Source organism: Vulpes lagopus, chromosome X, assembly GCF_018345385.1.
Source record: "Vulpes lagopus strain Blue_001 chromosome X, ASM1834538v1, whole genome shotgun sequence".
Lineage (NCBI taxonomy): Eukaryota > Metazoa > Chordata > Mammalia > Carnivora > Canidae > Vulpes > Vulpes lagopus.
The window spans coordinates 16,122,175-16,139,680 of NC_054848.1; the positions used below are offsets into that span (position 1 = coordinate 16,122,175).

The 17,506-nt window shown below is 36.8% G+C and overlaps 1 protein-coding gene across 8 annotated transcripts in view; it reads right to left on the minus strand.

Moving 5' to 3' along the window:
- The window catches only part of RPS6KA3 (ribosomal protein S6 kinase A3), a 112,513-nt gene that overhangs the window by 58,354 nt on the left and 36,653 nt on the right, over positions 1 to 17,506 (minus strand). Inside the window, exon 1 of one of the 8 annotated variants that reach the window (XM_041740885.1) lies at positions 4,926 to 5,164. The exons of the other annotated variants lie outside the window; for them this stretch is intronic. Within the exon in view, the coding sequence (XP_041596819.1) occupies positions 4,926 to 4,964 (39 nt within the window). The 5' untranslated portion in view covers positions 4,965 to 5,164. Of the gene's footprint in view, positions 1 to 4,925; positions 5,165 to 17,506 lie in introns of those variants that run through there. 8 annotated transcript variants of the gene reach the window in all.

A 17,506-nucleotide genomic window follows, 5' to 3' on the forward strand; every position in this document is an offset into this window, starting at 1 on the left:
AGACAATCCAAGGGGACTCAAAACAAAACAAAACAACACTTCATCAAATGCTTAAATTCATGATACATTTTACTCTGAGTTCTATTGGGACCATAATTTTTTTTTACATGTTTTTCTTTTTTTTGAAGATTTTATTTATTTATTTATGAGAGATACAGAGAGAGGCAGAGACAGAGGCAGAAGGAGAAGCAGGCTCCCTAAGGGGGGCCTGATGTGGGACTCGATCTCAGAACTCTGGGATTACACCCGGAGCTAGGATCACAGCCCCATCATCCCTGGGGGGAGGGAAAGGTTAATCTGACCATTAGTTTTAATTTTTCCTTAATCCTTTACCATACTTCCCATTCTTCTGAGAGCCCTCCATTAGGTTGTTCTCTAGGCTTTGCTGCATAGCTATTACCTCTAGATATCTCTTCAGTGCTTCCCTGGTCGAACCCACTATTCCCAGTTTCCCATGTCCTTCTCTTTCTCAGATTACTCCCTTGTAACTTGTTAAGAAAGGTGATGTGGAAAAAAGTTTTCTGAACCTTGCACATCTGAAGATGTCTTTGTCTTCACATTTGTACACTTTGGCTTGGTACGAAATTCTAGAATAAAAGCAATCTGGCCTTGAAAGTTGATGCTAATGGTCCACTGCCCTCTAGCAGCTAGGACTGCTACTGAGATGGGTGATGCTAGCCTTATACACATTTTTTTGGGAAGGTGAACTGTTTTCTTTCCAGAAGCTCTAAGAATTTTCTCTGTCCTTGTACTTCTGAAATTCCACACTAGTGAGATAAATATGGGTCTCCTTTCTCTTAGAATGCTAGATGGTTGGTAAGCCTTTATAATCTAGAGACCTGAATTCTTCTCTGTGTCAATGCTAACATTTTTTTTTTCTTTTGATAATTTCCTTCCCTCCATTTTTCAGGGTTTGTCTTTTTGCAATTTCTCTATTAGTTAGGTATTGTATATCTGGGATTGAATCCTATATGTCACTTATCTTTTTTCTATTTTCTGAGAGACTTCCTTGGTTTTTATTTTCCCATCCTCATACTGAATTTCTTATTCTGGCAAATCTTATTTTAAAATAAATTTGCAAGTGCTCCTTTTGTCAATGTTTCTTTAAAAAAAAAAAAAAAACAACCCAGCAACTTCCTCCACTCCCTACCCTTTTACCCTAAAAATTTCTAAAGATCTGTCCCTGTTTTATCTTTAACGCATTTTTTGGGTTCCTTCCAAGTTTAAATTTTTACTAATCACATTAGCAAGCTACCTTCCTTCTATCTACTTTTATGTGTATGTAGTCATAGGAGTATAGGCAAAATACCCTTGATTGGTATCTCAATGCCAGACTGTGCTTAATGTCACCAGTTTCTCCAAGTTATGGGACCATGGGTATTTTTGAAATGAATTTGAGGTTCAACCAGGACAATACTAAAGCTTGAGTAATCTTGAACAACTTGAACAACACGGAGAAAAGCAACAATGTGCTCTTCTAGTTCATAACTAGAATCCAATGAGATGGGTGCAGAGAGGAATATCAAATTTCTGAAGGCACTGATAATCCAAGGATGGACATTTGGATGTGACAAACAGATCTTGCCAATAAACCACTTGTTACCAAAGTAAGTCTGTTACATTAAAACAAAGAAGTACAGTTTGTAAAATTGTATTTTTCCTGTAAGTACACAGTGAAGCAACTATAATTTTATGGAAAAAGAATTTTGTCAATGAAGTCAAGCATAGATTTGAGTTAGATCCATTATTCCCCTGTGAGGTTCACATATTTTTACATTCTCTGGTACAAGTATGTGTGTGTGTGTTTGTGTGTGTATATATATATATATATATATATAATTTACTTATTTATGAGAGACACAGAGAGAGAGAGGCAGAGACATAGGCAGAGGGAGAAACCGTCTCCCCATGGGGAGCCCGATGCCAGACTCAATACCCAGACCAAGGATCACACCCCGAGCCAAAGGCAGATATTCAACTACTGAATCACCCAGGCGTTCAAGCATATATTAAATGATACATTGATATGTGCCCATTCATTATCACGAAGAAACTTACATTGTATATTTCTAAAAATTATAGTAGATTCTGTATTTTTATTTTTACAAAGTCTATGTTTATTTGATAAGTAAAGTTCTAGTTGTAGGTAAAACTGTGAGGCTGGCAACTATCTCCATCACAACCCTGTATCATTGGTCTACACTCCCATTATTTTTGGATATTTGCCATCCCCAGCCTAGGTGTACAATACCCTCAAGCTATGTATGGGAAGTCATTCATTCATCCATTTAAACATTTATTTATTGAGTACCTTATACATGCCAAGCAAGCACTCTTCTAGGTGCCTGAGATATATAATAAATGAAATAGGCCAAAATCTCTGGCATTTTGGGGAGAAACCAAGCGATAAGAATAGGTATATTCAGGTTAGAACAAGATACATATTCTTTTTTACCATGGAAAAAAGATACTAAGTTGGGTAAAAGGGATCAGAAGTGTAGGGATAAAAAGGAAAGCTTGCAATTTTTTTTGAAAGTGTGCAATTTTATTTATTTTTTTTTAATTTTTTTTTATTATTTATTCATGATAGTCAGAGAGAAAGAGAGGGAGAGAGGCAGAGACACAGGCAGAGGGAGAAGCAGGCTCCATGCACCGGGAGCCCGACGTGGGACTCGATCCCGGGTCTCCAGGATCACGCCCTGGGCCAAAGGCAGGCGCCAAACCGCTGCGCCACCCAGGGATCCCGAAAGTGTGCAATTTTAAATAAAACCATCACTGCAGGTTTTACTGAAGAGGTGCTATTTGAGTAAAGACCAGAAGGATGTGATGGAGTCAACCATCTTGGGAAAGAGTATCTCAAGCAGAGACAAGCCAGTGGAAAGGTCAGTGTGGGAGCACACATGGAAACCAGTGTTTGGATCAGAGAGGAAGAGAAGAACAGGTAAAGAGGAGACTAAAATTCAGGAGACTCTGGTGCTTTTGCTTCTTCCTAATTGTCTGGTCCTAATGGAAATGTTTCTAATCTATGATATATTCTCTTAGGGCCATTCCTTTCTGTTAGAAGGCAATTCAGATTATGAGCCACATAGTGTGTGAGGTGTTATTGATACTAAGATAGAGTATCTGCTCTCTAGGAATTTACCTAGGGTTTCAAGGATTTATTATTGGATATATACTTGTTTAGATGTGACCTATCATAGAAAAAACAAGGTCAGTTAACAAATATATAATTTTAGGAATTCTGTAAAGAGTATCATTTTAGACATCACAGAAAAATGGCAGAAGAAATTCATGGACAGGTGGACCTTTCGGTGTTCCTCCAGTGACACAGAAAGTCACCTCATTTGTTTTCCAGAACCACCAAGAGGTCTGTAGGTTTCTTCTTAAATGGTCCTTAAAGTTCACCCTTTAATGGGAAAAAATTAACTTAATGTTTCCTTTTTAAGTCGAGAGGAAAAAGATGTAATTTTGTTCTGAAAATGTAAAGGGATTAAAGAAAAGGAACAGAAAGCGATGCTGTCTATTTGAGTTACAGAAAACCTAATATTGTAACACACTACCATTAAGTAAACAGACTGGGTGATATTAATTGATTTTAAAGGATGATTCAACTTTTGGCATTATGCCCTGACTTGTATACATAATTTCCTTTTTCCTGCTCTCCCTTGGGTCAGGAAGTGTGTTCTTAAGGCATTTGTATTTTCTAAATTGTTTTGAATGTCAGAAAATACGGTTGGAACTTGAAGTAAATTATTTAAATTTTTTTTGGTAAAAACTAATAAATAAATCTTTTCTTTTCTAACCATAGATATGTAACTATTTTTTTGCCTCCCATAAAGAAGACCTTACAAATGAAAAACGTATACTTTATCTGCCTCTTGAATGTAATTCAAAATTAAAGTATTAATCTCTGTACAGATACCTAAGGCTCTATAATACATAGTTTTTAATTTTAAAACTTTTTAATTTTAAAAAGATGTTAATTTTTAGATGATCTAGATACATAAAAATTTAGGCTGCTTATTCAAGCCACGCTGGAAAAAAAATCTCATTTTAAGGTATTCCAGAATACAACTGGACCAAATCCAACTTACTTATTTGTTAATGGATGATAAATATGCTCAACATTTTTCATTTAACCAAATTCTCTAAGAGTATTCCAAGCCAACTTCTTCTTTCTATGTTTGAGAAACCAGCATTGCTTTTCTTCAGACTAACATTCCTAATCATTGCTACACAGAGCAGTTTTCTCCTAATCGAGAATCCCAATCAAAAAATTAAATTCTCTTTAAAGAGCAGCAGGATAGCGCAATTCTCATGGCAAAATATCAAGTTTATTTGGCAGAATTTTAGATGAAATAAAATGCAAATTATCATTCACTAACACATTTTAACAAAATAATGCTTTGAAAGCTGTGCCTACTCTAAGTTAGATAAAATTACTTAAAGTTACTTAAATACAGTTGATTAAAAACTTCAAAATTTGAAAGGAGTCAATTTCAACAAAACTCTGACTTTAAGCTCTTCACTCTCTAAAATAATACATTTTCCAAACCATCAAAATATTGCTTACATTATAATAATCTCCTAAATACTAGTAAATTCACAATTTTGTTCATACCTGGTTTAATACTGAGTTACTGTCATCTGTCTTATTATACAAAATTACAAACATGGACAAAATAAAAACTACCAGTAAAAAAAGCCAATGTAAAAATAAGTTTACAAAATATACAGTTGAAACGAATAATACACTTAAGTGGCTTTCTTTTAGCAAACAGAAATACTATCCTTTAAAAACTGGTTTTGAATTTTGGAAAGCTTCTTAAACGAATATATAAAATGAAATAATTGTTTAATTAGTATAATTACACTGAGCTCCTACTAAAACATTTTAGTCTTTACAGAAGTTGAACAAAGCTTACCTGTATAGAGCGAACACGAAAAGACAAAAATTTAAACATGGCTACGAAACCATGATGGTGATAAAAGAATTTCTGACCGTAAAACTTAGGTTGGAAAGAGAAGGCCAAGCCCCTGCAAAGTTTTCTCCTACCAGCTGTTCCGGCAATTAGAAAATTTCCTGTCAGGCGGGTCCTGAAATGCTAGAAAAAGAGGCCTGACAATTTTCCTGTGGTAAAAGAAAGGAGAAACGTAATGGCGAAGGCACTATGTAGCTGATAGGTAGGGAGGCCAGAACAGGAAACCAAAACAGATTTGCTGATAGCAAAATCCTGTTAAAATGTTAACTCCTGGTTCCCAGCAATCTAGGCAATTTTCACAACCAGTGAAATGAATATTATTTTATTTCAGATCCTGAGAAATGCCAGTATTTCTTAACTATATAACTCTTTAAAAGCAAATGGAACTAATCAGCACTATTAAAATAATAAGTCATTGTTGCACATGTGAAATTTTACCCTTTGTAACGTTGACACACACACTCCGAAGGATAGTCTCAAGACTATTTTAAGGTTATATATAGACAAGTCATGGGTGTTCCCTGTCAATGAGGCATTGTTTCATAACTACAGGAAGAAAATGATCACATGCAAGAAACTTTGATTGTGATATAAGACAAATTCTTCCTGTCTTAAGTTAAAGTAAATTATATTTAAATTCACACTGGTTATAGACTTCAATTATTGGCCAGGTTAAAGACTTCAAGGTCCATAGCTAAAAATCCTAGTTGATAAAATTTAAATTAAGAGAAGGGCACTGAGGGGGGCACTTGATGGGATGAGCACTGGGTGTTATACTATATGTTGGCAAATCGAACTCTAATAAAAAAATATACTACAAAAAAAAGGAAGAAGAAAGAAGAAAAGAAAGAAGAAAGAAGAAAGAAAGAAGAAAGAAGAAAGAAGAAAGAAGAAGAAAGAAAGACCTGAGGTGCCTCGGTGGATCAGTAGGTTAAATGTCTGCTTTCGGCTCAGGTCATGATCTTCGAGTCCCCAGATCCAGCCCAGCATTGGGCTCCCTGCTCAGCAGGGAGTCTGTTTCTCCCTCTGCCTTCTGCCCCTCACCCTGCTCATGTGCTCTCTGGCTCAAATAAATAAATAAAATCTTTATAAAAAATAAAAGAAAGACCAACCCCTGGGTTATCAGTGAGCAAAAGGAACACTTACTGAATAAGCCAAGCTGTAAAAGGAGGGGTTAAGTTACCAATCTCTTACTCTATTTTATTCTCTAACAGCCTCTAGAATTTCTTCTAAGGTATTTTTATTATGGAAAAATATTTTTAAAAATATGCCAATAATCAGAATATGATCATTGAGATAGTGGCATTTAAACAAAACCCAAGGATAGAAACATTGAGAGCTGTGGGAAAATGCTCTACTTGATGTGCCTTTAACCTATGTGGAACCAACAAAAACATCAATCATTAATATACATAACCTATATGAATTTAATAAAATAACTGAATTTTCAAAACCTGAAGACAATTATCATATGATTTCACTCATATGTGGAATTTAAGAAACAGAATAGATGAACACAGGGGAAGGGAGGGAAAAATAAGGTGAAATCTTAGAGGGAGAAAAACCATAGGAACAAACAGGGTTGCAAGAGGGGAAGTAGGTAGGGTATGGGATAACTGGGTGATGGGCATTAAGGAGCGAGTTTGATGTAATGAGCACTGGGTGTTATGTACAACTGATGAATCACTAAACTCTACCTATGAAACTAAAAATACACCATATGTTAATTGATTTAAAAAAAATAAAACAAAAACATAAAACCTGAAGAATCTTCAGAAAACACCAAAAATGATCAGCTAGTTTTCTGGATAAAGGAACCATGATCAAAGCAGGCACATATTTGATGATGGAACCATCTATAATGGAAGCTCACTTTAACATTACTTTACTGAGCAAACAGTGTCCATTAGGTGCTATAGGTGACATTTGAAAGGCCAGGGCCCTTCCTGCCATATCAAATTTTTGCAGCTATGTTCTATAATGTTCTATATATGTTTAGCTCCTTACAAATGCTCAAAAGGGCAGCATGGTTAGGGCAACCACCTAATATAAAACTGCAGTCTGAACATGAGATGCCTTTTAAGAATGTCAAGAAGCAGCAAACAGCATGGCTACTGTGCAACTGATTAAGACATACAAAACAAAATAGGAGTGTCTCTATATACAGCACTTATCAACTTTATTGAAGTAATACTTAAGAAGCCACCAAATAACCTTTGAATTTAAGGGGTTAGTCTAAATTGGCTTTAATGACTACCGATGCTCAGGTTAACAGTCACATTTTGTTGTGTGCTGTTTTTTTTAATATTAGCACTAAGAAAATGGTGCGATAATTCAGATACCAAAATCCAAAATAAGTCTCTCTGAGTTGAAATGATACCTTAATGAAAGCAGTGTGGTACCAACTGTGTAAAAGATAAACAGAGCGAAAGAAAGGAATAAAAGAATAAATGTGACACTTTACATCTGATGGAGATGTTAGGACATTTGGCTACTTGTCTGGGAAATGCAGAAGCCATAAAGGAAAATAACAGTATAGATTTTATTATAAAATTCAAAAACTTCTCTACATGAAAAGGCACCATAAATAAAGTTAAAAGACTAGTTCACATGATTGGAATCCCTTATAATCATATTACAACTCATCACTGAGCAACAGCTTTATATGGGTGCAAACTATCTCCTAACCAAAAATGAATGTGCTTAAGGCCCTCTGGTACATTGCTTATGGCACTGATACAGCTAAAGCACATGCCTCTGCCCCTACCAGATTTATCTTCAGAACAGACACCATACTTATCTTTGCATCCCCATAGTAAAGAGCATATAGTAGGAATTCAAATAATGGCTGCCTTAGTAAGAAGTATCACATGCCAAAATCTGAAACAGATAATATTTGTGTGGCTGTGTGCATGAAACTAGATATTATTGTTTATATTTTTCCTGCTTCTTTTGACTTTCTTTAAATTTATCTTATTAAAATTTCAGCTAACTTTTCTTTATTCTTGTCTCTTACTGGTTTTAATGTTTATCTTATTGTTTAAAAAGTAAACTTTAGGGGCAGCCCGGGTGGCTCAGCGGTTTGGCACTGCATTCAGCCCAGGGCGTGATCCTGGAGACCTGGGATCAAGTCCCACGTCGGGCTCCCTGCATGGAGCCTGCTTCTCCCTCTGCCTGTGTCTCTGCCTCTCTCTCTGTTTCTCTCATGAATAAATAAAATTTTTTAAAAAGTAAACTTTATTATTAAAAGTATACATGTCTATTACAGAAAACTTGAATAAACAAGGAGAAAAATTTTTTAAAAATCACTATTCTGGGTGCTTTGCTTTCCAGTCTTCTTCTGTATACACACATATACACACTTGAATATTACTATACATATTATCACTTTTTTCTGTAAAGGGCCAGACAGTAAGTGTTTTTGGCTTTACAGGCCATATGGGCTCTGTCAACTCTGCTACTGCAGTGGAAAAAGGAATGGGTGAGGCCTAGTATACAGCCAGAATAATCTTAAAACAGAAATCAGACTGGGTCATACCTCCACCTCAAATTCTTCAATGGTTCCTGCCACAGAACAAAATCCAAATTTCTCAGTCTCTGAACCATAAAGCAAGCACTAATAAACACCACTTGATCATGACTTGGGAATATACTCACTATATCATTCAGATATGAAGTCAGTATTTGGTTGTAGACATTATTTTATCATATTAAGGTCAGACTAGAGGAATGAATAGTCAATTTTATAACACGTCTTATTATCCATTAATAGTCACTTAGTATATCTCCTTTGACCCAACAATTTGATAATGTAGATCAACAGATGTCCTGACATGTTTGTATTTCTGGGAAAAATCCACTGTTTTAATATATGTATTTGATTTGTAAATTTTATTTTTAAAGATTTTATTTATTTATTCATGAGAGACACAGAGTGAGAGAGAGGCAGAGACACAGGCAGAGGGAGAAGCAGGCTCCACACAGGGAGCCCGATATGGGACTCGATCCCGGGTCCCCAGAATCAGGCCCTGGGCTGAAGGCAGCGCCAAACTGCTGAGCCACCCGGGCTGCCCGATTTGTAAATTTTTAAAAGGAGTTTTACATCTATATTCATAAGCCAAATTGGCAGAGTTTCATTCTATATGTTAGCTTTCATTTTCAGGGCTTTGCTAGCTTTATAAAACAAACTAGAAGGCAATGTAAATTTTTTCCTATGCTTTAGGACAATTTAAAGACTACAGGAATGATCTATTTCTTGAAAGTTTCAAAGATTTCTCCATGAAATCATAGGGGCCTGGCACCATAATTGGGAGGTGGAGAGTTTAGCATTTTAAATTTCTCTCCTGCTATTGACATATTCTGTTTTTCTATCCCTTTCTAAATGATAACATTTAGATTTTTCTAGAAAACCACATTTCAGCAAGACTTTTTTTTGAAGATTTTATTTATTTTTTTCATGAGAGACACCGAAAGAGAGGCAGAGATGTAGGAAGAGGGAGAAGCAGGCTTGCTGTGAGGAGCCTGATGCGGGCCTCATTCCCAGCACCCTGGGATCACATCCTGAGCTGAAGGCAGATGCTCAACTACTGAGCCACCCAGGCATCCCTCAGCAAGACTTTTATATTAGTATACAGTTACATTTAGTATTCTCTGTTTTTAAAATTAAACTTAAGGAACATGTCAAGCATATCTAAAGTAGACTCCTCTAACAAATCCTCATGTACCTAGTATTTACCTTTAACAATTACCAACTCACAGCCAATCTTGCTTCATACACTCATTTCCCCCATAATTATTTTGAAATAAATCCCAGACATTGTATCATTTCATCTATAAATATTTCTGTTGTCAAGATGTTTTAAACTTTTTCCTATCTGTGATCATAGCATGTTTTGCTTTCTGAATGTTGTGTATTTGCTTCCCCCCCGCCACACCTCCTATTTTGTCATTCACTGATTTTGGAATTTGTATTTAATTCCTTCTTCTGGCTCCCTAGAAGTTTACTTTGTAATTCTTTTTCTAGCTTCTTTCACCAAATCCTTAGTTCCTTTATTTGAATTCTCATTTATTAATAAACTTTCAAAATCATGACAGTAGTTTAGATAGACTCAAACCACTCATACTTGAACAGAACTTAATCGAATCAGTTTGCTTTCTTTCCAATTATGATTAAATCACTCAAATGTGTAGACTGCAGGAGAGGAGAAGCAATTTTGGATCAGAGGCAACATATGAGGAAGGCAACCCATGAAAAAAAAGGGGAAGGTTGTCTTTGTTTAAAAGCTCTTTAGGGGTGGACAAAAGGGACACTAGGAAGTGAAAAAATAGCGCTGAAAGAGAGCCAAAAATGTAGCAAAGGGAAACTTTACATGCTTGGAAAATTTGCCAATTATACACATACTCCATTTAATGCCACCATGCAATGCTAATTATAATGCTATTTATCTAAGAAATATTTTCCTAAGTGGTATATACTTATATGTACTAGAGTATATTTTTCCCATGCTCTGAGTGCTAAAATACACTCTCAGCCAATGAGAGTTAGAACAGACAATACTCTACACAATTAGTAAGTGTTGTCAATGTACCACTCTACAAATGTTCCCTGCCAATGAGCACTCTATTGTACTTTCCTGTGTTGAGTGGGTTCTTCACTGTCTATTGTCTAAGCTAGGGCTTCTTTTTCTATAGTTTATTTTGTGTTTGGCCCACGATGACTGCAAGAGGTGTGCAAGAATGTGCTGGACTCATGGCTATGAGTATCACTTTGGATGTTCAAATGGAAGGTTTAAGTCCTTAGGGTTACTTATATGAACAATTGCTAGAGTAACGCAATGTGTGCAAATTTGAAGAAATTATTCCTAAAAGGCCTATCATGACTTCAAGGGATTTGTAAAGAAGGGGGGCACTGCCAGTGTACTACTGCCTGTGTCCTGCATAGAGGTGCTGTTCCTTAACCTGGCATGAATTATCTTCACTTTATCTTTTTAAGCCATTTTTATCACTATTACTTTTAACAAGCTTTCTCTCATTCTTGCTAATCATGCATGTGACTATGACACGAGAGCTACAAAGACTGAGTTGATAAATACAGTGTTTAGGACTGTAGTCATATAATATTTATAAAGTTGATGTCATAAGTAATTGATGTATGCATGGTCACCAGAAGTAAATAATAAGAGAAATAGAAGGGTCAAAAGACCAAATTAAGAGAAGATTAACTCATTTCACAATTTTGTCTAAGGCCACGTCTATTGTCAGCCACAAAATTACTGGATACCACCATAGTTCCTAGGAGGCATACTTTATCCCTGGTGAGTAGTCTGAAAGAGTAGGATCAGACTCTGGAAGGAAGGGGCACGTGGGTGACTCAGTGGTTGAACATCTGTCTTTGGTTCAGGTCATGATCCCAGGGTCCTAGGATTGAGTCCCACATCGGGCTCCCCATGGGGAGCCTGTTTCTCCCTCTGCTTATGTCTCTGCCTTAGTTTCTGTGTCTCTCATGAATAAATAAATAAAATCTAAAAAAAAGACTCTAGAAGGAAGAAGCCAGGAAAATGAACACTTATTGGGTTCTTACTTTGTGCTAGGAACTTATTTATCTCCTTTAATTTGGAAGCCTCAGAAGAACCTTTGCCCAGTACTCCAAGAACCACTAAGAGAATTATTTCCCAACTAAGCAAGAAATTGCTTTAATGATGGCTCCTGGATGACTACAGAGACCTAAACAGTCAAGACTCCCTATTTCTTCAGCATGGATTATGCTAGCCAGTCCTCTAGTCAGCCGAGAAAAGATGGGAAATTCTGGAGTCCAGAAAGATATCTTGGCTTGAAGTGCTATATGGCACTCTATTTCCTGCTATGAAGGTAGTCTCTCCCTAACTCTACCAGAATAAAGACTAAAAATAATCAAGTCTCTTCATCAGGAGAGAGAGAACAAATGACACCAGCTAGAACAAACTAATTGGTGAGAAATTCAATAAATTATAAAAAATATTGATTAATATGCAAACATCCCTGAGGGAAGAAGACTGAGGAAGGTGATAACTATCTGTTATATTCCGGTATGAATCAACTTAACTGGATAAATGTCCTTATATTTTATGAGATACATGGAGAAAATAAAGGTTTTTACTTCAGGTGCGTAAAGACAAGAAAGTATTGAACCTTTAAAAAGCCAAATGAAGGAAAAGAGTATTAAAATTGCAGAAGATGGAAGAGAAGTGGATCTAGGATATAAGAAGGCAGATTGTAGGGCAAAGAACAAAGGGAAGAGAGAAAAGATGCGGTGTGAAGGAGGGAAACAATCCAGCCAGAATGAAATGGTTCTTCACAAACAGAAACCAGAGCACATGTTCAAGAGACAACACAGGGGCAGCTCCATAACTCAAGATCTGAGTGTAGGTATTTTATGTTTAAAAGAAATTTGGTTTTCCTTTATGATTATCATTTTAGTCAAACTAATTTAGGTACCTCTCACATTTTTCCCCCTTTGGCTTTTTTTTACATCACTTGCCCATGAGAATGCCTTCACCAAAATACTGACATTCACTTTTAAAAACCTATACCAAAAAAAAAAAATAAATAAATAAATAAAAAAAAAGGAAAAAAAACAAACAAACAAACAAAAAAAACCTATACCAAAAATTTATGTCTTCTGTGAATTTTTACCTGATTATACCAGCTATAACTAGTTTTATTTTAAATTCTAGTTACCTTAAATTTTTATCAATGGTTAAATGTACAAATAGTGCTGCAAGGCTTGTATGACCAAAAAGCAGCAGTACCTAGAGCTCCTGGTACCCTTTCAGCTATTTTCATTGCTCTCTCTGATATTTATCTCTAATCAACAACACAAGAAACAATAGGTGTTGGCAAGAATGTCAGAAACAAGAACTCTCTTGCACTCTTGGTGGGAATGCAAACTGGTGCAGCCACTCTGGAAAACAGTACGGAGGTTCCTCAAAAGGTTAAAAAATAGAACTACCCTGCAATCCAGCAATCGCATACTAGGTATTTAGCCAAAGAATAAAAAAACACTAATTCAAAGGGAATCGTGCACCCTGATGTTTATAGTGGCATTATCTACAACAGCCAAATTATGGAAATAGCCCAAGTGTCCATCAACTGACAAATGGATAAAGAAGTGGTACATACATACAATGGAATATTACTCAGCCATCAAAAAGAATGAAGTCTTGCCATTTGCCACGACATGGATGGAGCTAGAAAGTATTATACTAAGTGAAATAAATCAGAGAAAGACAAATACCATATGATTTCACTCATATGTGGAATTTAAGAAACAAAAATGAGCAAAGGAGAAAAAGAGGCCAACCACTGTTCTTAATTATAGGGAACTAATGGTTACCAGAGAGGAGGTGGGTGGGTGGGGGAATGATGACGGAAATTAAGGAGCACACTTGTCTTGATAAGCACCAGATGATGTATGAAGTGCTGAATCGCTATAGTATACTTGAAACTAATATTACACTGTATGTTACCTAACTGGAATTTAAATAAAAACTTAAAAAAAGAACAAGAATCATCTTATACTACTTTCTCTTGACTCATCAATTTCAGATATTATCATCAGACATCCTATTATAGATGACTTAACACTCATATCACAAATTTTGGTTAAATGAATGATCAGTTTTTATAATTATTATGACTGTATAAACATTGTTCACTACCAAGGTAAGGAATATACTCCAGTTATATTTCTTGTGTACAGCTGTTTTCTTCTTAAGTTTGGTTTGTTTTAAAATTTGCTTCCTTTATGCCTATCTCAAACTCTTCTCACTCTGTCTCTTAAGTGAATTTTCAGTACACAAACCTATTGGATAATTCATCACTTCTATTTTTTTTCCCCCTGGAGACAGCCTTCCTGGAATCATCTGTCTGCTTCAATCTGGACTGAGTACTCTCTAAGCCTACTGATTGAACTAGTCTTCTGAAGCACCCTTTATTCATCATAACGGGAAGGAGCTTTCTTCATTGTGCTTATAAATGTTGGATCCTTTGTTGCCTGAATCTCATGTCTTTTCTTTTTTCTAACAACCATCTAGTGTCGGTGGAGCCCACTTTCCAGCAACTTCCTAAAAATAGGTATATGTCTGAAAATATCTTGGTTGAAAATCATTTTCACTAAGCACTTCAAAGGCATTGTTCCTTGCCTTCTAACTTTCAATGTTGAAATGTTTGATATTATTCTTACACACAGTCCTTTATTTCAAAAATCTCTAAAAGCTGGTCTTAGCCTGTTTGGGCTGTTAGAACAGAATACCATACACTAAGTCACTTATGATAAATAAGAGAAATTAATTCGTCCAAATCCAAATTGCCAGCAGATTCAGCGTCTGGTGAGAATCTGTTTCCTGGTTTATAGACAGCCATCTTCTTGCTGTGTCTTCACATAGCAGAAGGGGCAAGGGAGCTCTCTGGGGTCTCTTTTATAAGGGCACTAATCCCATTTATGAGGCATCTGCTCTCATGACCTAACTACCCCCCAAAGGCCCCACCTCTAAACTCCATTACATTGGGGATTAGGCTCCAACATATAAATTTGGTGTGTGTGGGGGGTGTCAGTCCAATAACACTTCTAGGGTTTTCTCTCACTGGTGTTTGATAATTCACAATAATGATTCCTCTTGAGAGTAGGTGTTTTCTGTTTGTTTATTAGCAGGCTTTCATTAGGCTATTTTAATCTAGCTACTCACAGGTCTCATGTTAGGGAAAATTTGGTGGGGGGTTGGGTAATTTAGTACTCCATCTATCTAAGAGCACAATTATCACTGTACCATTATAGGAGAAAAATGCTGCCAATTAAAATGTGTCACACCACTGACTTTAACAAACATTTCAATTTCACAGATATTTAAATGAGATATTCAAATATGATATTTCTTTCCTAATTTCTTCCATTTCCCTGTTTTCTCTGGAATTTCTATTAAGTAGATGTTAGAATGCTCCTCTTTTTCTCTATTTTCTAATTTTCTATCTCTTTCTATTACTCTATTTTTTGGGAGATTCCCTAACATTAGTTTCTAAATCTTCTACTAAAATGTAAAACATTCCTATTCCATTTTTAATTCTAAGAATTTCTTTTCCTAATTGAAACAATAGCATCCTACTCTTATTTAGCATATCAACTTTGTCTTTTAACACTCAGATTTAACTTGTTTTTCCTTTTTACTGCATTGTTCCTTCAAGAGCTTATTCTTTTTTTAAGATTTTATTTATTTATACGTAAACCACATCTTCTTTATCCATTCATCTTTCGATGGACACCGAGGCTCCTGGTTTATGTATACAATGGAATATTACTCAGCCATTAGAAACGACAAATACCCACCATTTGCTTCGACGTGGATGGAACTGGAGGGTATTATGCTGAGTGAAATAGGTCAATCAGAGAAGGACAAACATTCTATGGTCTCATTCATTTGGGGAATATAAAAAATAGTGAAAGGGAATAAAGAGGAAAGGAGAAAAAATGTGTGGGAAATATCAGAAAGGGAGACAGAACATGAAAGACTCCTAACTCTGGGCAACGAACTAGGGGTGGTGGAAGGGGAGGTGGGTGGGGGGTGTGGGTGACTGGGTGGCGGGCACTGAGGTGGGCACTTGACGGGATGAGCACTGGGTGTTATTCTGTATGTTGACACATTGAACACCAATAAAAAATAAATTAAAAAAGATTTTATTTATTTATTCATGAGAGACACAAAGAGAAAGAGAGGCAGAGACACAGGCAGAGGGAGAAGCAGGCTCCATGCAGGGAGCCCAATGTGGGACTTGATCCCGGGTCCCCAGGATCACGCCCTGGGCTGAAGGCAGGCACCAAACCGCTGAGCCACCTGGGCTGCCTGAGCTTATTCTTTCATTTGGAAGCCTTTCTCAAAATGTCCAGCGACATTTGGCTTTTCAGTCATACTTAAGAGTGAGACACTGGGACAGCCCCAGTGGTGCAGCAGTTTAGCGCCGCCTGCAGCCCAGGGCGTGATCCTGGGGACCCTGGATCGAGTCCCACATCAGGCTCTCTGCATGGAGCCTGCTTCTCCCTCTGCCTGTGTCTCTGCCTCTCTCTCTCTCTCTCTCTCTCTCTCTCTCTCTGCGTCTCTATGAATAAATAAATAAATAAAAATAAAAAAAAGAAGAGTGAGACACTAAGAGGTGAACCAGGTGTTCTGGAGCTTGTCAATTTATCCTTTTTTGTAGGTTAATTGGCCAAATAGCCAGCCTTTACACTGAAGATCTCCTAAATCTGTTTCTGAAGGTCTTTTATTCAGGGACCATTCAATTTCTTCAGGAAAGAAGGCTTGACTTTCCTGCCTGAAAGATACGGTCCTGGTTGGTGTAATGAGTAAGGGAAGGGGACCAAAAAAACATTTAGTAGTAGGCTTTCACTTGATCTGTTTCTAGCCCAGTGCTTCACCCCATTTCCTACTATACCTGGGGTTTCCCAAGTCTGGAGCCATTCTGATTCATTTTTCTCTATAAAATACTTTTGGTCTCTTCCGGGTATAGGACAGAGGAGAGAGTGGAAGTTGTTTATACTGACATTCAACCAATCTGTTTTCAGCCCTGTGCCATTCCTCCACTTTCCATGGTACCTGGTGACCTCATTCTTGAGCTCTTCTGGGGCCATGAGGGCAATAAATAAGGCATGTTTCCTTCTGCTATACCCCTCTAAAAGCACGTAGGTCTTTAACTTCCTCTTGTTATGACTATTTTATTTACTTTTCATATTTATGGTTGTGGTTCAAATTACAGAAGTCTTCTAATTTCAAAGACCACATTTCTGTTTCTTATTCTCCTTGATGTTTCGGGTGATTATTTACCAGAAGAGAACACAAAAACAACTTTATTTTACCATTTAAAGACTGCAAGTTTCCCTCCTATGCTTTTGTGTCTCCAACAACAGAGCAGGGTTTTTGGCACCTAATAGGAATTCATGAAGTACTTAGTTAATGAATGATTTCGCTATAGTCAGAGTTCAGACTTGGCTGCTGTAATAAAAAGACCCTAAAATACAGTAGCTCAAACAAGATAAGTGCCTATTCTCCTCTCATGGAACAGTCCATAGGTAACAGAGTAAATTAGGGTGAAGAGGTATCACAAGATCATTAGGTCAATAATGGACCCAGGTTATTCTCCATCCATCCTACCATCTTGTTGTGGTCAAAACTGGCTATTCATCATACTCCCATTAAAAAGGGGCCAATCAGGGGGATGCCTGGGTGGCTCAGTGGTTGAGTGTCTGCCTTTGGCCCAGGGCGTGATCTGGAGTCCCAGGATTGAGTCCCGTATCGGGCTCCCTGCATGGAGCCTGCTTCTCCCTCTGCCTATGTCTCTGCCTCTCTCTCTCTCTGGGTCTCTCATGAATAAATAAATCTTTTTTTTTTTTTTTTAAAAAGGGGCCAATCAACCTATAAGAAAGCTTACCAGTTGACAAGCTCCATATATACAATTAGCATCTCACACTTTTATGGGCCAAGAATCTGGGCTAACAAACTTGT